The sequence below is a fragment of the Bos taurus genome, chromosome 10, assembly GCF_002263795.3.
Source record: "Bos taurus isolate L1 Dominette 01449 registration number 42190680 breed Hereford chromosome 10, ARS-UCD2.0, whole genome shotgun sequence".
NCBI lineage: Eukaryota > Metazoa > Chordata > Mammalia > Artiodactyla > Bovidae > Bos > Bos taurus.
This window is the reverse complement of record NC_037337.1, coordinates 15048109-15070190: the sequence shown is the minus strand read 5'-3', so window position 1 is coordinate 15070190 and position 22082 is coordinate 15048109. Positions and strand designations below refer to the sequence as shown.

The window sequence follows — 22082 nt, the reverse complement described above, 5'->3', positions numbered from 1 at the left end:
GCTGCAGAAGACTGTTGAGACTCCCTTGGACAGCAAGAAGACCAAACCAGTCAGTCCTAAAGGAAATCAACCCTAAATATTTATTGTAAGGACTGGTGCTGAAGCTGAAGCTCCAATACTTTGGCCACCTGAAGAGCTGACTCATTGGAAAAGACCCTGATGCTGGGAATGATTGAAGGCAAAAGGAGAAGGGGGCAGCAGAGGATAAGATGGCTAGATAGCATTACCAACTCACTGGACATGAATTTGAGCAAACTTATGGATTGCTGCAGTCCATGGGGTTGCAAAGAGTTGGACACGACTTACCAACTGAACAGAACATCCTGGCTTCACCGTTATCTCTTTGAAACAATGCCTCAGAGCTATCTGAGAGGTTGTGTACTGGTCTACAGCTCTCAGGAATGTCCCAAATAAAACATAATTCTCAACTTTTAGGTTGTGCTTTTTTTCAGCAACCACAAGTCCTCAGTAAATTGGCTGTGCTCCACCTCAGCAAATGGAGTTCAGTTCCCTAAGCTGTCCTCCAGAAGCCTTGTCTGACACCACCCCCTCCAAGTCTCCAACCTCACAGTATTCAGTATCTTCCCCACCTCCACCCCCCCACTTACCAGTCCCCCTATTACTGAAAGGTATGTGTGTGGGGTCTGGCTTCTCACCAGTCAGAAGCCAATAAACAGGCCAGGTTGGTGAAAAGGAAAGTTTCTTTATTTCAGATGCCGGCAACTGGGGCGGGGAGGGGAGAGGACATTCATCCAAAGGCCGACTCCCCCCAGCCCCCACCATAAGCAGGAGGTGAGAGCTTTTATAGACAGAGTGAGGAGGGACCCTGCACTTTTGCCGACAAAGGTCCATCTAGTCAAAGTTATGACTTTTCCAGTGGTCATGTATGGATGTGAGAGTTGGACCATAATGAAAGCTAAGCACTGAAGAATTGATGCTTTTGAACTGTGGTGTTGGAGAAGACTCTTGAGAGTCCCTTGGACTGCAAGGAGATCCAACCAGTCCATTCTAAAAGGAGATCAGTCCTGAATATTCATTGGAAGCACTGATGCTGAAGCTGAAGCTCCATTACTTTAGCCACCTGATGCAAAGAACTGACTCATTGAAAAAGACCCTGATGCTGGGAAAGACCGAAGGTAGGAGAAGGGGACGACAGAGGATGAGACGGACATGAGTTTGAGCAAGCTCCAGGAGTTGGTGATGGACAGGGAAGCCTGGCCTGCTGCAGTTCATGGGGTCACAAAGACTCATACATGACTGAGTGACTGAACTGACTGACTGAGGAGCAGGGGCCTACATGCAGAAACAGCAAAGTCATCTATCACAGTCATCTTCAAATTGGTCATCAGTGGTCTGACCAGTGTCATCTTGATTGTTTTAGGTACAATTAATCTTCAGTTCCAGGGTCCATTTGTTACCATTTCTTTGTGGTCAATTCTCGGAATTGTGGGAGCTCATGTCCTGGGTTCAGTCTGGTCATCATGTAGTTAACTTCTCTACCTGGTGTTTTAGTATCTATAAGACAGCTCACAGACTATGGCTCCAAATATTATCTATAGCCCTGTAGAAGAAATGAAAGGTCCTTGATGAGTATGCTTAATGAGTACATTATCTGGTCTCTTTTGACTGTTTTCCTTTGTTGCAGCATTTCTCACTTCTGTGATTAATTTTAGACTACAGTTTTCCACAGGTCAAAGGCAGGCAGAAGATGTGTGGGGGGCGGGGAAGGACCATAAGAGTCCTGCTCCCTTTCATCCCCACTTAAGCCTTCCTGCGGTACTGGTCATCCAGTCTTGAAGATGAGGAACTGCTCAGGAGTTAGTACATGTTTGAATGGAAGAGAAGGGAAGTAACTTTTATGAAGCCACAGAGTCCAAGAGAGTGACAAAGCCAGATTGGGAATCTGCATCCACCCCAACTTGAAAAGAATTCGCTCTTTCATGCGTCCTACCCTTATCCCACTGATTTTTAATTCCCAGCGTCAAAGGCCACAGAGCTAACATTTTAAGGAGTGCTAGCTACTCCAGTGTTCTTGCCTGGAGAATCCCAGGGACGGGGGAGCCTGGTGGGCTGCCGTCTATGGGGTCGCACAGAGTCGGACACGACTGAAGCGACTTAGCAGCAGCAGCAGCAGCAGCAGCTTCCATCAGAGGAAGGTGGCTAGCATAGCCGGAAGGGACATGAGCCCCTCCCCCAAAGCCTTCAGGTCCGCAAGGACTAGGGAAATCCAGTCTCGACTCCTTCCCAAGGGAGTATTTAGGTCGAACTGGCCTTTCCCCACGTCCCTAGCCCACCCTTGACTAATATACAGGTTTCGGGTAGCCTAGGCAGATTCCTGCCCCCGGCCACACTCGGGATCCCAGCAGATCCCTGCCCGAGTAGGCCCCACGCCGTGCGCCCCTCCCTCCGCCCCTACTCCCCGCCGGGCCCCGGCCGTGGGCCCCTCCTTCCCCGCCCGGAGCTCGCCCCGCCTCCCTCGCTGCTCGGCGCGTCTCCTGGTCCCGGCCCCCACCGGCTCCACCCTCGGGGCCGGCGCTCTCCCTCTTGCACGCCCCAGCCCGCCCGCGCGCTGGATGTTCGCTTTCGCAGCCTTCGGCCAGCGGAACCTGTTTGCAGTTACCGGCAGCGGGGCGAAGGGCCTGGCCGGAAGGTTAGCCATGGAGGCGGCGGCACGGAGGCGGCACCCGGGAGCGGCGGGCGGCCCCGGCGCGCAGCCGGGCGCCTCCTTCCTGCAGGCCAGGTGGGCGCGCGCCAGCGGGCGGAGCGGAACCGCGGCCCCGCCACGTGATCGGGCGGGCGGGCGGGCGGGCGGGGAGTCCGGGCCGCGGACCCCGAGTGGGTCTTCCCCGCGCTACGCCTGCAGCTGTTCCCTCGCCCACTCGCCTAGCCACGCCTCCGCGGCTTCCTAGGGGAGCCCCGGGACCCAGGGAGTCTCAGCCACGGCGATCAGCGGCCCCCATGGCCCGGCTGGCTCCGGGACGATGGCTCATCTGGGATCCAAGAAACTCGGAATGGGGGCGGTGGCGGCGAGCCCAGAGGACGCTGCTACTCACTAGGGCCCCCAAAGCGCCTGCAAGTCCCGGGCACCAACCCAAGTTCTCGGAGTCCTTCTAACCAGGACTAGAATTTGGATTCTGGTGTTAACGGGAGGCTCACTCCTTGCTCCGAGGAACCCAGAATGTTGGGAATGCTAATGGAAGAGAGAGCGAAGTGTGGAAACTCCCCTCCAGAGAAAGAACGAGGAAGGGCTTTACCGACACGGTTGCTGTTCCCTTCTCTCAGCAAGGGGAAGTTACTGGTTTATGTATTGATAGTTGAGGCCAGGCGCTTGGGGCGGAGGAAAAGGTACAGAAGCCACCTTTTAATCTTCCACTTCACTATGTTCATCCCGTTTTACAGGCCCCAGACATTTATTGCATAGAGCAGGCATTCATTAAGCATCTCTGGTGTGCCCCAGCGCTGTGCGAGGGGTGGGTAAAGTGAAGCCCGGAGGGCCACACAGTCCAGTAGGACCTAGGAGGAACAGACGCCTGGAATTGAGAGATCGACTTGGAGGGCTTCCTGGAGGAAGTGGCGCTTAAGCTGCATGTCAGAGTACGCAGTAGGTGACAGGGGAATGATGGCTATTTCAGCTCCGGGAACGCTTGGGAAAGGCAAGCAGTGCAGTTGTGCTGGCACTTGCTGTGTGTACAGTGGCAAGAGGAATGTAGACTGTAAAGGGCCTTTAATGGCAGCAGAACTGGGACCAGAGTGAGAGCATAGGGTGCAAAATTCAAGGAGAAGCCCACTCTTGGGACACTAGTGCTCAAAAATCCTCTATGGCCCACCTGTGCCTCCTTAAGTGTTGAGTCCTACGTGTCTCACTGACGCTGGTTCCTGTCCTAAATGGCAGGTTAAGGGTGCAGCTTTTGTTCTGTAGGGCACAGGGGAGCCATGGAAGACTTTCGAGCCACGAGTGTGCTCGGAGTCAGTGTTAGGAAGTTTGTGGTATGACTTGGGATAAGGGAGGAAATCTGAGACTCGGCTGGGAGTAGCTCTTCCTCCTGCTGCTGAAGCACATCTGTGTTCTGGATCCCCTACAAGCTGGGAGTCTTCGCCTTGAACTGTGGCAGTCCAGTTAGAACCATCTGTGAACATCGGATATGGTTGACACTTTACTTGTGCAGCGTTTCCACATGCAGTGTCTCCCTCAGGCTTTTCATATTTTGTTATGTGGAAACCGAGACCTAGAGAGGTTACGTCATTTGCTGGCAAGAACCAGGGCTTAAACCTAGGGCTTCTGGTTTCTGTTCTTATTGCTCCACTGGCAGCTCAGGGGTGATGTCCCTCTCTACTCCTGCATGGGCTCCCCACCAACCAGGATGCTCCTGGGGATTGCATACGGGGCTGGCTCTCTTCCAGGCTGTCTCTGCCCACCTCCCCCCTTATTGCCCCCCTGTTCTCAGTCTCATTGCTGCACAACAGTAGGCAGAATCACCCTGTCCAACTCCTAGGATGCTTGGATTTCCTCTGCTCCATCCGTGCTTTGCTTACACACCTCTAGTGACAAAGTGCTCACTCCCTATTCCAGTTTTCATGTGCTCTGGTAACAATTTCTTGTATTATAAGCAAAGTAGTACGTGCCCATGATTAAATAAAATTGCACAGACAGGCTTAGAGTAAAAAGCAGTGGTTCTTTTTCCACCTCTCCCTAGTACCAGAGACAACCATCTTAGCTTCTTTTAGCTGTTTCTATCAGAATTAAATTCATATTTCTAAATAATAGTAACAAATACTACATACATACCACTTTCTGTGGACTAGGCCCTACTCTTAAGTTTTTGCATTGAAAAAGGTTTTTGCATAATTTAATTCGACAACTTTTTTTTTCCCAACCACAACTCTTGAAGTAGGATATACTATTATCCCCCATTTTACAGATGAGAACACTGAGGCCCAGGAGGTAACTTGCTCATGATTTGGTTAGTGATAGAGCTGGGATATGAACCCAGGCAGGCTCCAGAGTCCACATACAAAAGCTACGCTCAACTGCTATTTCTTGGTTTATCAATTTTTAGCCTCTGAAGCTAATGTTGACCTACTAATTATCCTGTTATGATTTGGTTTACTCATACCTCTTCCATCTTCACAAGATAGTTCTTTTTATGACCATTTTTAGTTTTGCTCTTTGTTACCTCTGTAGCCTTAGGAAATATGTAATACCATTATTTCTGTTTTGGTCAACTATAAAGCAGTATCTTTTTAAATAAAGTTTATTTATTCATTGAAGCATAGTTAATTTAAAATAAGGGCAGTATCTCTTGATTCCTTCTTGAAAGGATGCTGTTAGTCTCCTGCCCTCCTGCTTTAGCCCTTTTAGCTTTCTTTACTCTTTCCCTAGCTCCTGTCGTCTATAGTTTTACTTCCAAGTTGTCAAGGTTGATAGAATTTACCTGCTGTTTTTTAACCATAATTTCCTTCCATGTTTTGTTTGTGAATTGATTCTAAACTTTGAAAATCAGTATACAATGTTTTTATTTGTTAAGCCATGTAAATATTGTTCCCTACAGAGTCCAGTAAGTTTAAAAGTTACATTTGCTTTCTTATACTGCTTTTGTTTTTCCTGGAGTTTCAAATTGCCTTTCCTTTTTGCCTCTTTTTTTTTTTTTTTTGCTTTTGTTTTCTCATTTTTTGTTTAAAATTCTCACCATGTCAGGTATTTCACCATTGTGCATATAGAACCCAAATCCGTCCCTCTATAGTCCCCATTCATAGGTCCCTGCTTGACTCCATGGTAGCTGGGACACCTTCCTTTTCTGCCAGGCAGTCCTGCAGATACTAGTGACTGCTTTGAATATTTCATTTGTATGTTATGCGCTGTATGGTATGTGCTTTCCAACTGTCGTGATATCCGTTTTCCCAGATGGTAGGCTTGTAAAGCTGTGGAGAGAAAAGGCCCTCCGTGTCTTGGGTTACCTGCCCCCGTGCTTCCATCATTCTCAGCAGGAGTTTCTGATGACTGGGGCCTAGAGCTGGCAGTCTGGGGGCTCCGTGTCTGAGGAGTCAGGTACTTGGGTTAGCATGAGGATGCTCATCCCCAGGACAGGGCTAGGGGAGAGGATGCCTTCCCTCTCCGTGATCTGCCTCCTGTGCTCAGAGTCCCAGCAGAACAAAACCGGTGCTCACCAGTCTTGATTCCCAAGTTGGGTGTGAGCCTTGCACCTGCCCTTTTTCTTTCTGCTCAGCCAGGCTGGACTCCTGGCAGGGATCCCTGTTGACTGAGGTGCCTCCTGAGGTGATGGAGGAAACAGTCATTGAGTCCTGAGTACGTGCTTGGTATCCACAGCTTCCAGAGACTCACACTAAGTGCTTCCCAGGCTTGCAAAACACCTTTTATTTTCTCTACCGAACATCCTGCTCTGAAGGTTTCCAGAACAGACACTGAGGACCTTTTTTTTAATGTTTATCTATTTATTTATTTGGCTGCACCAGGTCTTCATTGAGGCACACTGATCTTCATCATGGCCTGTGGGCTCTTTAGTTGTGGCATATGGGATCTCGTTCTCTGACCAGGGATCGAACCTGGGCCCCTGGCATTGGGAGCGCAGAGGCTTAGCCACTGGACCACCAGGGAAGTCCCAACAGTGAAGACTATTTCCTTCTTCCTCTTCTAAGCTCTTCAGGCCTGGAGGTTGTCCCTGCCTGCTTTTCGAGGCCTTGCCTTGATGGTCATGATAGGGAAGGGCATAGTGGGACTTCTGTACCAGGCACTCATTTCGTACTCATCCAGACTGTCGTCACGGTTAGTCGTCTCTGAGTTTCTGCCCAGTCTGAAGGCCCAGCAGCCCCTCCTTCTCTTCCTTCCACTAGAAAGCCAGGCATTGCAGCTCCCTGCAGCGCCTGTCTCACTCCCACCTCCAGGCCTCTGATGCTGCGCTCTTTCTGCTTTTCTGCCAACAGGAATCCACCCATCCATGTTTCCAGGCTCCATTCCTTCCTGCAGGCTTTGCATGCTGCTCCAGGCCACACCGGTCCTTCTGTATCTTGATCTCCTGATATATTCTATAGCTGATAGTAATCAGCAGCAGAATAGCAAGCAACTTAGAGCACAGGTCTCGAATCCATATAGACCCTGGTTTGAATTCTGTGCACGTCAGGACTCCTGGGTTGCGGAGTGACAGAAAGCCAATGTGAACTGCAACACCCTTAGCAAAAGGGAATGTCTTGGCTCTTGTGGCCAAACTGTTGCCTTGGGGATGCCCGGAACTGGGAATGTGAACCTTCTCGGGCCTTTTTCTCCTCTTTTCGCCTGCTCTTCTCTGCAGGGCCGCTTCATTCTTATCTGACTGTCCCTTGAGGCTGGTACCTTGGCCACAGGCAGCCCCGGGCCCTCGGGCTCTCATCTTTAGCACCACAGCACAGGAAGGAGGGTTCTGTTTTCAACTGTAGTTAGAAAAGTCCCACTGGGCCGACCTGGGTTTTTGGCCTTCCCTCTGTCTCAGGGAACATCATCTTTCACCAGAAGGAGAGGGGAATGGGAAATAGTCTGACAGAAAGAATAGTTGATGCAGCTTCTTATTAGGGCAGGTATCGGACACGACTGAGCGACTGAACTGAACTGAACCAAACCTTGGTTAAGCCTCAGTTTCCTCGTTTGTAAAATGGGAGGGTAACAGTCTCCTGGTATTGCTGTGGGGCTTCGGTGAGATGGTGCTGGGGACACTCCTGGCATGGCACACAGTAAGTGGGCACTGAGCAGAGGGGGTGGAAAGGAAGACTTGGCTGACCTGGAAAACCCACTCCACCCATCCATTCCACCACCAGAGGATAATGAGATCCCCAACAGCTTGCCTTCCTGGCTCTGAGTTGCTCTAGCAACCCAGTGCGGACCATTCTTGGAATTGGCTGAAAAGGATCCCAGAAAATTACCGAAGCAATGGCAGAGCTGACAGAGGGAAACCTTCATGGCGCCTCTAAGCTAATGTTTGATTAGCCTCTGAAATGGACGGGCAGGTGCCTGCTAAGTCACTTCAGTCATGTCTGACTCTCTGCAACCTCATGGACTGTATAGTCCACCAGGCTCCTCTGTCCATGGGATTCTCCAGAATACTGGAGCGGGCTGCCATTTCCTTCTCCAGGGGATCTTCCTGACCCAGGGATTGAACCAGGTCTCCTGAGTGTCCTGCATTTGCAGGGGTTCCTTTACCACTAGTGCTGCCTGGGAAGCCCTTGATGGTACTATAATTAACTGGTAACTGGGATTGTTTTATATCAGCCAGTAGTCACTGAGCATAAGTCAGGTACTGAGCTGAAAACTCTGGAGAATACAGGCACTTGTCACACAGCTTCTGGTCTGGGCACTAACGGGGCAATATAACTCACACCTGAGTCATCTTAGGAGGAGGGGACTGCTTGTCAGTGGAGGTATGCGAGTAGTGGCAGGGATCTGTAAAGAGGATTTGTACTCTGATGGGGAGATTGGTGAGTTGCAGGAATCTTAAAATCACCCTTCTTCTTGAGGGTCTCAGTAAGAGCAAAACTCAGCTCTGTGATGTCATGGCCTGGGTGGGCGTCAGAGGTGAAGTACTCTCTGTAGTGGGTTTTGGGGAAAGCTTCATCAGGGAGGCCTTCTTGGAGAAGGTGGCATGTTTCCTGCCCTTGAACTTCAGCTCACCTGTGAAGAGCAGGTGGCTGACTGCTTTGCAGAAGGGATGGGCATCCAAAGATGGTGCTCTGCTTCTTGCCACGTCCCCCACATCACCTTATTCCTGCTGGCTTCCTCCTTATTCCTGCTGGGTTCCTCCTTAGGTTTTACTGTGCATTGGTGACAGGAAGGACACCAGCAGCCCCATTCCTACTTCCTTGTGGTTCAGAAACCAAGGGAAAGGGAGGCCCCCTGTTCATCTCAGTCTACCAGCTGTAGATCACATCTCACTAAGGGGCTCCCATTGGTCCATCTCAGGTCACACGCCCATCCTGTGAACAAATCACTGTGAATACAATGTTTAGTCACTAAGTGGCAACTCTTTTATCACCCCATGGCCTGTGGTCTACCAGTCTCCTCTGTGGGATTTCCCAGGCAAGAACACTGGAGTGGGTTGCCATGTCCTTCTGCAGGGGATCTTCCTCACCCAGGGATCAAATTCACATCTCGTCTCCTGTATTGGCAGGCAGATTCTTTACCACTGAGCCACCAGGGAGACCTGTGACTCTAAGACTAGAGGTTAACAACAGAAGCTCTGAAATGTAATCATTTGAGGCAGCCCACTCCCGTATTCTTGCCTGGAGAATCCCCACGGACAGAGCAGCCTGGCGGGCTACAGTCCATGGGGTCACACAGAGTCAGACACAACTGAGTGACTAAGCACAGCACAACAGCACTTAACGTCTTGGGCTCAGTTTTTCCACTTGTAAAATGAGGTTAATAGTGTAACCTCAGAGGGTTTCTGTGAGCATTAAGAGAGTTAAATGAGATGGTACATGTAAACAGCCGGAGGAGTGCCTGGAATGTAGAAAGTGTTCAGTAAAGCCTGCTGCTAAGTCATTTCAGTCGTGTCTGACCCTGTGCGACCCCATAGATGGCAGCCCACCAGGCCTCGCTGTCCCTGGGATTCTCCAGGCAAGAACACTGGAGTGGGTTGCCATTTCCTCCTCCAGTGCATGAAAGTGAAAAGTGAAAGGGAAGTCGCTCAGTTGTGTCCGACTCTTAGTGACCCCATGGACTGCAGCCTACCAGGCTCCTCCGTCCATGGGATTTTCCAGGCAAGAGTACGAGCCATCATCATCCATCACCGTGTTTCATGCCTTTCAGCCACATTTGCAACCTCTGCCCCATCCGATCTCCCTGTCAGTCTATAGGTGAGAGAGCCCAACGTGATTGTATCTGTTGAGTATTTTCCTTCTTGAATCCTAGAGAAGCAACTGTCAGGGCAGACGGAGTCCATCTCTGGATCCCTTCCCCCAGGCCCCAGAACTTCGAGCAAAACCTTTTCCTAGAACTTAATCATGTGTGTTTCTTCCTGCCCACAAATTCCTGTGGCTTGTCCTGGTGGGGAGTCTTCCCATGGAGTAGAGAAGGGCTGACTGCTTTCGTTTACTTCTTTCCCAGGCACAGCTCCGTCAAGGCTGACGAGGCTGCTGGCACGGCCCCCTTCCACCTTGACCTCTGGTTCTACTTCACGCTGCAGAACTGGGTTCTGGACTTTGGCCGCCCCATAGCCATGGTGAGAGTGAAGCTGTGGATGGAACCCCCGACCGGCAGCATGGAGACAGTGTGATCTGAATGATCAGAGTGACCTCAGACAAGTCCTTGCCCCGACTGGTACACCGTGAGAATGCAGTCCCTTAGTTCTATGGCTGTAACCAGTGTGCCCGCTGCCAGGGAGTGGGGGATCTGAGCAGTCATACTGTGCCCCCCACCACTTGCCCCAATATCTCACATTCAGGTTTAACCAAAGCACCAATTCAGACAGTGGAGTATGGGAAAGGATCCCACCAGCCTTCCCCACGGCCTTGGGATAGAATTGTGTTCTCTGGAGGTGAAGAGTATGGGCTGACTGTGCATGTCATATATGACTTGAGCTGCCTGGGCAGTGAACAGGAATCGTGGGTACTATAGAGCATCCTGGAATGTTTAAGGAGAAAACAGATGCCTGGGTGGCATGCATATGAACTGCCTGCCAGTCAGTAAAGGCCCTAATGATCTTATATACATGGGATCCAAGACTTCAAGGGGATGAAGGAAAGCTTCTGGCAGTGGTTTCAGGGAGGAGGTATGGTGGATGTTGAGTCTCCTTTCTGCAGGCTTTTGGTAAGGTTTACATGTTGTTTTTTAAATGTAGGTGAAAGAAAAGGGACTGACCCAGGAGTCAGGGCTCCCAGTCAGGGTTGTAGGTGATTTGGGGCAAGTCAGTGTCGTTGGGCTTTGGTTCTCTCATCTGTAAGAAGACTGGTTGGACCAGGTGACCTGAGCCCCCTTGCAGCACGAAGGTTCCACTTTCCAGGGGACAAAGGGGCTGCCCATCAAACTGGTGTTCCAGGGAGAGGGGAGATGAGGCCAGGGTGGCTCGTGGCTCTCCTCACTCACTAGGACTCAGCCTCATCTGGCCTAATAGGGCTCCCCGGTGGGGCAAATCACCTCCCGCCATCCTGCTCAGAGTCGCTGTGGCTACTGTAACCCTAAGTGGGCTCAGTAGGAGCATACATCTGAAAAGGTCCAGTGTATACATGAGCTTTGCAGATGTATACATGATAGTCTCAAATTTTTAATAACTACAAAATAAAACCTTTTACAAGTTATAAAAGTAGTATGTCATGGTTATATAACAAGTGAGTTCATACCCAGTAATATAAAGAAGTATGAGACTCTCCCTTTGCGGTCCCACTTCTGACTGTTTGGGGCAGAGCCTTTTACTCCTTTCTCTGCTCATGCAACACATGTGTGCATCTTTTTTTTTTTCCCCTTTAACCAAAATGAGATTTTACTTTATACCTTAGTCTGCAATTTGCTTGTTTTACTTTAGACTGTTTTATGGATGTCTCTCCATGTCAGCACATATGAGGTGTCATTTCTATTTGTGGTTGCTTAACCTTCTGTGATACAGATGTGCTGTAGTGTATTCAAGTAGTCCTGTTTGGTTGAATAGTTGGCCTATTTCTGATTCTTTGCTATCACCGAGTGTTTCAGCCAGCTGTATATCTTGCTGTAGATAAAGCTATAGAGATGCCCACACAGCAAGAAAGAGATTGAGATTCCTGTCTCCTGGGAGATTTATTTCTGCAGGTTGGTTTTATCCAGCACAACATTTTTTAATTACAAGAGATAAGCATTTCAATTTTTGATTGAAATTTATGACCGTTACAGGTGTTCTCCATCAGTAGATTCTAGAAGTACAGTTTGGCAGGGCAGGGATTGGAAGTGTTGTGATCTTGTATAGGTGTTGTCACACTAACCCTGACAAGGCTGGGACTCACTGGGGTAGACCAGTAGGAAGAACAAGGGAATTCCAGACAGAGGAATGGCCCTGGCCTGTCTCAGAGAAGGTAGGAAAGGAAGAACTGAAGCTGCTTTTAGAACTCACTTATTTTCTCCTTTGTTTCAGAAGGTATAGTTCTGACCTGATTTGGAAGTGGTCCATCTGCTCAGTGGACAGAGCGTTTTTCACACCTGGGTGGGTGGTCAGGATTTCTTGTCATCATTCTAATGAGCCAGATCACTAGGGTCCACGTAGACCATCTGGGCCACATTTCGTGTTACAGATGGAGAGACTGAGGCAGGAAGAAGGGAAGAACTTGCCCTGGGGTTACGCAGAAAGTTTTTGGCATGCTTGAGTCCCAAAGGATCTTCTAACTCCTAGGCTGGTGGGTACCCGGGACCTTTATTTGGTATCCACAGGAGAGTGACACAGGATCAGACTCTGGGTTCGCACCTGCTTTGTGACTGGAGACACGTCTACCTTCTCTGGGACTCAGTTTGTCTGGAAACACCTTCACCCCAGTGCTGCCAGGAGGACTCCAGGAGATCACAGACAGAGCGCAGCGTGTGCAGAGGCAGTTCTGAGGCCGTGTGGGTCAGGCCTTGTAAACTGCATTCTCCACTTGCTCCCCAGCTGGTGTTCCCTCTCGAGTGGTTTCCGCTCAACAAGCCCAGCGTGGGGGACTACTTCCACATGGCCTACAACATCATCACGCCCTTCCTCCTGCTCCAGGTACTATCCCAGGCTCCCTCCTCTCCCTCCCTGCCCTTGTTCCTTTCTCTGCCCTGCCGCCCAGCCCTGGGAGTGGCCTGAATCAGGCTGTCCCCTGCCTGACTCCGGGGCGAAGGCTATGACAGAGGGCCCCAGGGGAGGCAGGGCTGCCTCTGCCTGGGAGGGACGGAGCAGGCTTCCCCAGGGAGGGGCGTGTGATTTGGGCCTCCACCTGGTGTGCCTGGGGGTGAACTGGGAGAGACCTTCAGGCGGGAGTATCTGAAGACAAGGCTGGGCTTGAGGAGCCATGTTTGGGGAGGCTGAGGTGGAAGGAGTGGCTGGGTTACTCAGGGAGAGGTCAGGGACCAGTTGGGCAGGCAGGTGGGGGCTGGAGGCAGGAAGGGCAGCAATGGAGGGTGAACTCTCTCCTCCGGACCGAGAGCCCTGACTTTGAGACACCACTGGGAACACAGAGATGTCTCCTAGAGAGCTCTCTGCTCTGCTGGCTTTGCATTTTGCCAAGTAAAGTCTCTTAAAACTACTGCCATTTCCTATCCCCGTCCTTTTGTTTTTAGAGAGACATTTCCGAACTTCCCTGGTGGCTCAGACGGTAAAGTGTCTGCCTACAATGCGGGAGACCTGGGTTTAATCCCTGGGTTGGGAAGATCTCCTGGAGAAGGAAATGGCAACCCACTCCAGTATTCTTGCTTGGAAAATCCCATGGATGGAAGAGCCTGGTAGGCTACAGTCAATGGGGTTGTAAAGAGTCAGACACGGCTGAGTGACTTCGTTTTCTTTCTTTCAAAGTAGGGAAGGTGTAATCTCTGACTTTGAAGGGGTCTTTAATTAAATAACTTAGTTTCAGAAACACCTGCCCCACATGTTTGTTTGCGTGGCTCAGTTGCTCAGAAATGGGAGCAACCCAGCCTCAACAGTCCAGCCCAGTCACCCGGAAGCAGAACTAGGGGTGGTGGGAGGTCAGGGCCTGGCTTGCCTCTGTGGAAGGCCTGGCTGTCATCTCCAGCACTGTATATGGGTGTGTTTGACCTTGGGCAATGAGCTGGCCCCGGGGAGTGTGTTTCCTCTTGGGCCGAAGGGGATGCTCTTCCTCAGCACCTACTGGGTTCACAGGGATCATGTGAGATGATGGAGGCTGGACTGACTCCCCTAAAGGGAACCCAGTGTGAGAGGGGCTTTCCGGCTGGTGGCATCCATCCCACTCTGGGTGTGAGGGGGGCAAGCAGAGGGTGTCTCCTGTGGTGATGGCGTCGGGGTCATGCTGTGGGGCCTCCCTCTGACCTCAGCTCATCGAGCGGTGCCCCCGCACCTTGCCACGCTCCCTGATCTACGTTAGCATCATCACCTTCATCATGGGGGCCAGCATCCACCTGGTGGGTGACTCAGTGAACCACCGCCTGATCTTCAGTGGCTACCAGAACCATCTGTCGGTCCGTGAGAACCCCATCATCAAGAATCTCAAACCAGAGACGCTGGTGAGCCCCCACCGCCACTGTACGGTCTGTCCTAGAGGCCAAAGACATTGCCGACCTGTCACAGGTGCCCCAGATAAAGCAGGTCGCCTCCCTACCCACCCCCCAACCCAAGCTAGGATGCCCCCACCCAGATCCCCTCCTCCCCATAGGGAGGGACTGGGGGCAGTTGAGGGAGGCATGGGCAGTCGGGGAGGGTAGCCTGGGGGCTGCGTGGGCCCGACACCCTTCCTGAAGCCCCACCCTCTCTGCCCCCGCCTGGCCTCTGCTGCCCCCCAGATCGACTCCTTTGAGCTGCTCTACTACTACGATGAGTACCTGGGCCACTCCATGTGGTGAGTGATGGGGCTCTGGCCGTGGCGACGCTGAACAAGGGGCCACGGGGTCTCGACGTGTCCAGCCCAGCCGCTGGAATGGGGTGCTCTTCCCCAGCAGGGGGCGCTGTCGCTCCTCTGGCTCCCGCCTCGCCGCCTTCCGTGCCCACCGGCCCGCAGTGTCCGTGGCGGCCACTAGAGGGCAGCGAGCGCCTGTCCTCCCTGGGCCGAGGCTGCAGCGCTGGTAAACAACTCCCCCCACCCTGGGGATGAGGATAGGGACCCAGAGGCAGGGAGGGAGCCGAGGAGGACAGGCTGAACCAGGCTGGGGGCGAGGTGGGAGTAGGGGTGCTCTTAGTGCCGCCTCCTCCTCGGAACTCCCCTGGGAGCTCCTTCCTCCCACCCCTTCACCCCACAGTGGAGGAAACCTCAAGTGTGGGCTCAGCCACAGGAGGTGCGGCCCGAGCTGGGGGCAGTCGTCTGTTCCAGACCCCACTTTATCCCAGGATGAGCTGGGGCCGGTGGGAGGGGCTTTGTCCATGGGCTGACAGCTAGTGCCAGAGCCAACCCTGGACGTGGGTGGCCCCACTCGTGTCACACGGGCCCTACATTGTATTTCCGAGTTCTCTTTTGGGGTCTAGAAAGTCAGGGTGTCCTTGCACAGACAGGCCTCTTGCCAGTTCTCCCTGGCCTGTGCCAGGAGACCCTTACCATGGAAGGCTGGGGAAGGGAGGAGGAAAGATGAACAGGGGCCTGGAGAAATGAAAGAGCAGGACTCCGAGGGTGTGGGGGCCGCGTGAGGGGAAGGTGGGGAAGGAGATGAGGGGGTGGGAACAGAAAGGGGGTGTTGTGCGAGCTGGCACAGGCGTGTGGGGAGCAGCGTGTGTGTGTGGAGAGGAGAGAGGGTCGTACTTGGGTGAGCTGTGCGTGGAAGGGGGTGAGGCTGGAGGCTGAGTGTGAGTGAAGGAGCTTCACAGAGCTCCTGGGAGGCCCCCAGCAGGTACTGTTCCACCCCCCACCCCTTTTTTTCCCCCAGACTGGGACCTCGGGCCTCTCCCTCCTCAACCCTGCTAGATGTACCCTTTCCCAGGGCAGTGAGGGGCTGGGGGCTGCTGGTCTTGGGGTGAGTGCGTGGGGCAGAGAGAGAGAGAGACATGCGCACACATGGGGAGTGAGTGAGGTGGCTGGGACAGTGTGGGAGGAGGCCACCCCCACCCCCGCCCATGGCTCGGATCTGCATGTGCTCAGGGAGCAGGCCTCATCTTCTTTCCTAGACCCCCTACCCAGGAGAGGCTGGGAGTGCCCTCACCCAAACAGGTGAGACCGCACAGGTGGCGCAGGCAGCCAGTCCTAGGACGGTGGGGCGGGCGGGCCGGGTGGCCGAGCAGCTGAGCACCGGCTTCCCTGTTGCAGGTACATCCCCTTCTTCCTCATCCTCTTCATGTACTTCAGCAGCTGCTTTACTCCCACCAAAGCTGAGAGCTCAATGCCAGGGGCAGCCCTGCTCCTGGTGGTGCCCAGTGGCCTGTACTACTGGTGAGTGGACGGCAGACCTGGGGTGGCAGGGAGGGGGCCCCTTAGTGATCCAGTCAGTGAAAATGTGCTTCCGACCACAGAGCTGCTGTGTGAGCCCTGTGAGGCTCCCTGTTGGGGTCCCTGCACCCTCCTCTTCAGTGAGGACTGGGACAGTGCCTTTAAGGCGGGCCTGAGCATGGCTTCTCTACACTCAGAGTGTAACCTCAGGGCCTGTAGAATCCATGTCGAGGCATAATTTCTGTGTGTGCTTAGTCGCTCAGTCGTTCCAACTCTTGGTGAGCCATGGACTGCAGCCCACCAGGCTCCTCTTTCCATAGGATTCTCCCAGGCAGGAATACTGGGGTGGGTTGCCATTTCCTTCTCCAGGGGATTTTCCCAACCCAGGGATCGAACCAGCATCTCCTGTGTCTTCTGCGTTGCAGGCGGATTCTTTACCTGCTGAGCCATCGGGGAAGCCCTGGGGAGGGCTGTAGAGCAGAAGCCTGTAGAGCCTGGTAGGGTGGGAGGGGCGGGGGGGCTGAATTTCCCCCTCTGTGAAATGAGGATGATACCAGGCTGTCTCCCTTTTGGGACATGGTGAGAACCCAGAGAGAAGCATCATGGAGATGACAAGGATACTTACAGGGGAATTCCATGGCCTCAGGGCTTCCCACCTGGTTTCCTCTTCCCATTCCAGAGGACCAGGCCTCAGCCAGGCTCTTCCCTCTCCTCTATCACTTCTGCTCTGGAGACAGGCTCCCCGGGGATTGTGGGTGTCTGAGAAAGGGTGGGTGTCCTAGCCCTTCTCTGGGAGGAAGCCTCCCCCACCTCCAGGGGCTGCCCCTGGCGAGCAGTGGGGGTCCATGAGGGTGAAACCATATGCCCACCCAGGACAGGATTAGAAGGAATGGGTGACGACCACAGCTGGAGGGAAAAGGGTGAGAAGTGAGAAGCTCGGCCCGTTCTTACCCATGGTGTGTCAGTTCAGTGACAGCTACAGGGGGCCATTCATTGAACAATGTGCCTTTCCAAGTACACAGTTCTCATCAGTAACCTCGAGAGCTAGGGCCATTTATGCCCCCTTTATGAGTAAGAAAAAGGCTCCAAGATGTCATGTAAATTCCCCAAGGTGACCCAGCCACTCAGTTGCAGAGCTATGCAGTTGCTTGAGTGGGATGGGTCAGCACAGAGGCAGGGGAGTGGATGAGATAACCTCTGAGAAGCCCTCCAGCAAGCGTTACTGCCTTCCTGGCCATGTGCTAGGTACTGCCATGAGAGCTGGAGGGAACGCTGGGGAATGAGACTGTGTCCCAGCCTTCAAGGAGACAGTCATGACAACCCCATAAACTGAAACTGCGTCCGCAAACTCAGATGCCTTTAGGAACTAAGCTGGTGATAGAAATTCATCAAGTGGGCATCAAATGAGGCAGTAGGGAGTGGTGGGGGCTGTGGCAAGCTGCGGGACCATGCTGTCTCTGAGCAGCTGCTTTCTCCTCGTCAGTTATAGTCATGTGGGAATACAAACCTAAAGTTAGCAGGGAAATCAGAACTCCACGTGGGCAGGTAATCTGTTATTTAAATATTGGCAACAAACTCGACCTTTTGAAAAATAGTAATTCTAGAAGCCAAATCTGAATGCTGTGTACTGGCCGTGGCTCACAGTGGAGCCCCTCACTCGACACGCTGTTCTGACCGGCTGGGAGGGCAGCCTGGTGCTTGGGTAGAGGGCACGCTGGGCAGGAGGGGCTGTCGTGGTGCCCCCCACCCCTCACTGCCCGCCTGCCTCCTCAGGTACCTGGTCACCGAGGGCCAGATCTTCATCCTCTTCATCTTCACCTCCTTCGCCATGCTGGCCCTCGTCCTGCACCAGAAGCGGAAGCGCCTCTTCCTCGACAGCAACGGCCTCTTCCTCTTCTACTCCTTCGCCCTCACCCTCCTGCTCGTGGCGCTCTGGGTCGCCTGGCTGTGGAATGACCCCGTCCTCAGGAAGAAGTACCCGGGCGTCATCTATGTCCCCGAGCCCTGGGCCTTCTACACCCTCCACGTCAGCAGCCAACACTGAGTCTTGGGCACAGGCCCCTGGTGCTCTGTGGGTGGGAGATGGATGGTTGAGAGTGAGTGTTGGGAGTGTGTGCGTGTGTGCACCCACAGGAGATGGATGGCTGAAGGTGAGTGTGTGGAGCGTGTGCGTGTGCGTGCACCCACTGGAGATGGACGGCCGAAGGTGTCTGAGTGTGCGGAGCGTGTGCGTGTGTGCACCCACTGGGGATGGTCGGCCAAAGGTGAGTGTGCGGAGCGTGTGCGTGCGTGCACCCACTGGGGATGGACGGCCGAAGGTGTCTGAGTGTGCGGAGTGTGTGTGTGTGCACCCACGTGTGTAGCCCACAGCTAAGAGCGTGGGTGAGAGTATGCCTGGTGCCTGTGGATAGGGGTGTGTGGGGGTGTGTGTGTGTGTGTGTGTGTGCACGTGCGCACGCCCGGAGAGCATCACTGTGAGACTGAATTGTTTTGGTTAAGTTTCCATTCAGTTTAGCTCTTTTTCATGATGGGATATAGTCTGAGGCAGTGTGTCCGGACCAGGAGCTGGGCCCGGCCTCCCATGCACGCTGGAGTCGGGCCTTCTCACTCACTGCTCAGGGCTGTCTCTTCCTCCTGGGTGTCTCCTGGTAGTCGTAGGGGAGAGGCCTGGGTGGGGCAGAGGTCAGGAGGGAGCTTAGCCTGTCACCTACCACCTGGCTCACTCCTCAGACCACCTGACCCTGAGGCCAGGTCGCAGGGGTTCCGTGAACTTGTGTGTGCTCATTTGCAGTGCACCCCCTTCCCTGGGCCACGTTTGCAGCAGACGGGCTGACGGGTCCCAAGTTGGCTGAGGGCTGGTTGCCGTCTCCTCTCGGGCAGCCTTGGGAGGGGTGAATGGTTCCTCCTTTCCCTGCCTTCTTCAACCCTGGGAGGGGTACGTGCACCCCAGATCCTCACCCCACCGCAGGCTGCTGGGGTGGGAGCCAGAGCCGGCCCTCCCCCAACTGCCGGCCTGATCTTAGGGTCTGGCAGTGGTCCTTCCCAGCCACCTTCTCTCCCGGGAGCTCGGTCTCTGTCCCGCCTTCGGGATCGTGGCACCCACTTCGTTCACCTGACCAAGGTTTCCGAGCAGCCGCTGAAGGCAGAGTTCTCAGGTACTTGCACTCACTAGAGGCAGACATCGTGGGGCTGTCAGCGTGTCTCAGCCTGAATCCACGCCTGCCACGAGTGGCCCTGCTCCCAGGAAAGGGGCCCTTATTCTGGCAAGATGCCCCCCACCCCAGCACCGGGGCCAGGCACGCAGCCTCGCTTCCCAGCATTGCTGGCCTGCACTCGTGCGAGGGGCTCAGGGGGGCCTGCCTTGCCTTCCCTGCCCTCCCCTCCTCTCCTGTGCTCTCAGGGACTCTGCCTCAAATCCTCCTTTCATGTAGGGGTCCCCCCAGCCCCGGTGAGTCCCTGTCTGCTGGCAGCATCAGGGGTGAGCAGTATGAATAAAGGCAGTGTGGAGCCAAGCCCCACTGGCTGCTGCTGCTTCCTTGGGGTGTGAATTTGGGAGGCAGGAGGAGGAGGGTCCTTGGAGCAGGGAAGGGAGTGGCCGGTCTGGGGCCTGGCAGGAGCCCTGGGCTGACCCCAAGGGCCTCCTTGGCCCTGTCTGGCTGAAAGCAGGTGCTGCCATTGCCCCCTGGCCGTCTGTGCCACTCCGGATCCTGAGTTTGGGGGTCACCAGCAAGAAGGGCTTCCTCTAGGTCCCAGCTCTCTTTGGAGGAGGCTGGGGGTCGCCAGGTTGGGGCCAGCAGAGGGCGTCTGCAGATGGAGCCCCCAAGCTGTGTTGCTAGCGCCTTCTAGAAACTGAAGCAGAGAGGGTGTCCTTTGGGGGGAGGTGGGGGGCAGGTTTGTGGGGGGCTGGCACTTAGCCTTGGGCAAGTCACATGACCCCTGGAGGCCTCAGCCGTTGATCTTTGAGGGCCTCTGCCTCACCACCCAGACACCAGAGGCTTTATGGTCTCCCGTTCCTAGAACCCACAAGACATCTGGACTGGACAGGAGACGCACAATCGTAGGCTGTATTGTGATGAGAAAAACAGCTTTTAAGGAAAGCAGCTTTGTTCTTCAGAGTTGCTGCTGAGGCATTTTACAGTGTGGTAACCCTCCTCACACCCAGAGTGTAGACGTGAAGACTGGAGTTTAGGATACCTGCCGCAAGTTCCTGCTTTGCTTTTCCCAGCCACCTTTTACACCCATGAGAAGTTAGTGACATCCGCCCCCACCGCCTTGGGAGTAACAGATGCCTGCTGTCCTGCTCAATAGCTCCTGCTCAAGACCTGGGATGAGGACGGCCCTTCTGGCTCGTTGGGCCCCCTGGCTTCCGGGATCTGAAATAATGAATTTTGTGATTTCACATTCTTGGTGGGGATGTATTGAAACTTGTTTAGTTGCTAAGTCGTGTCCTACTCTGCGGGCCCATGGACTGTAGCCTGTCAGGCTCTTCTGTCCCTGGGATTTTCCGGGCAAGAATACTGGAGTGGGTAGCCATTTCCTTCTCCAAGGGACCCTCCAGGTGATCTTCCTTACCCAGGGATTGAACCTGCATCTCTTGCATCTCCTGCATTGGCAGGCATTGGCAGGGAAGCCCAACTGCCTTCAATCAAAAGGACCCCACGGGTTTCACTTCCCCAGAGTGGGAGCTGGATGCTGAGGGTGCTGCCAGCCACCCCCGTGTGGGTGGCTTGTGTCTGCCCCCCATCACTCAGCAGGTCACACTCTACACAATCTTAATTTAGTAAGCCAGTTCCAGCCTTGGCCTCTCAAAGCACAAGGGCCCCCACCTCCCCAGTCACCTCAATTCTTCCCTACGTTGATTCTGTGTTTCCTCCAAAGCCTGTCCCAGGCCATTCTCCATACAAGGACTTAATGGATATCACCTCAGTGGGCCCACATCTGATTGTGGGGTCTGAGGCTTACACAGTTTTGAGTGTGCTTGATAAGAAAACTTTTTTAAAAAGTGAATAAAATTGGATATGAAAGAATATTTAGAATGGAAAAGATATCACATCAAATTATTGGAGCCTTGGAGATTCATATCCCTCTTGACTGAGATCTCTTGGGGAAGTTTCCTGAAAATGTTTCCCAAGAAATACAGGAGAGGCTTGGCCTTGAGAGGCTGGGCACACTGATAGGTGGGTCTGGGGTGATCACGCTGGTGGACAGCAGTGACTGGCCTGTATCCCACAGCATCTGGATAAATCTGGTAGAAACCACAAGAGGGCGTGCTGGTGGCCGCACGCCCCCTATGGGGAAAGGGCTGCAATAGCGACCAAGGAAACCAGTTTATGGGCCATGAGAATCAGGAGCTGGCCTATAAAAGATGACAGAGACACTGGCATTTCCACCTGCCCTACAACCCTCCTCCCCTGCTGCTGGGCTAAGCGGAAGGATAGATACTTAGCCAGCAAGTGAGACAGGAAATCCACTCTCTGACATGTGAACTAGGAGGCTAACTTGAGCCTTCTACATTATAACTGAACGTGCCAGGATCAGTCGACCCAGAGACTATGCCATGGTGACCCCAAAGCAACTAGTCAGCACCATCCAAGTCCAACCGCTTTTGTCCTGACCGCAGGATCTACTCCCAGGGGAACACAGTATACCATGGCCTGGGACTGGCAGGTAAGTTTCTGGTGGTGTGGGTTTGCCGCTTCGTGGGGAATAGGATTAGAAAGGGTCTTACAGACTTCACCTGTCCTCCACTCAGCCCCACCTGAGACCACTACTGAGGTCACTAATCCAGGCCTCCACTGGAGGAAGTCACCATTCTATGACCCCTAGGGTCTGTTGGAACCCCCGCTCCAGGTTTCGGCGCCAGCTGTGCGGACTGCAGGCTGGGACGCCGACCGCAGGCTGGGGTGGCGTGAGCGCGGAATGCTGTCGCTGCTTGTGCGTTGCTTCGTGGCCGTGGTCTCCTCTGTACTGTGCCTGGTAAGCATCTTACATTTCTTCCCCAGCCTGAGCAGAGGGAATCTGGGGACCAGGTGACAGTGGTGGCCTCACCATTTTATTTACTTGTTTAAGGCTGCACTGTC

The 22082-nt window shown here is 53.6% G+C and overlaps 1 protein-coding gene and 1 long non-coding RNA gene across 2 annotated transcripts; one reads left to right on the top strand and one right to left on the bottom strand.

The window, feature by feature from the left end:
- Positions 1-687: 687 nt before the first annotated feature.
- Positions 688-2708, bottom strand: LOC132346332 (uncharacterized). Its single transcript, XR_009496130.1, has 2 exons — positions 2621-2708; positions 688-1561 (listed from the first exon to the last, which is right to left on the bottom strand). It is a non-coding gene; the product is annotated as an uncharacterized lncRNA (long non-coding RNA).
- On the top strand, positions 2658-18754 carry CLN6 (CLN6 transmembrane ER protein). The gene is made up of 7 exons (NM_001109984.1): positions 2658-2740; positions 10088-10202; positions 12588-12686; positions 13970-14158; positions 14435-14490; positions 15883-16005; positions 17776-18754. The coding sequence occupies exons 1-7, from the start codon at positions 2658-2660 to the stop codon at positions 18044-18046; spliced, it is 936 nt and encodes a 311-aa protein (NP_001103454.1). The 3' UTR covers positions 18047-18754.
- Positions 18755-22082: the final 3328 nt, after the last annotated feature.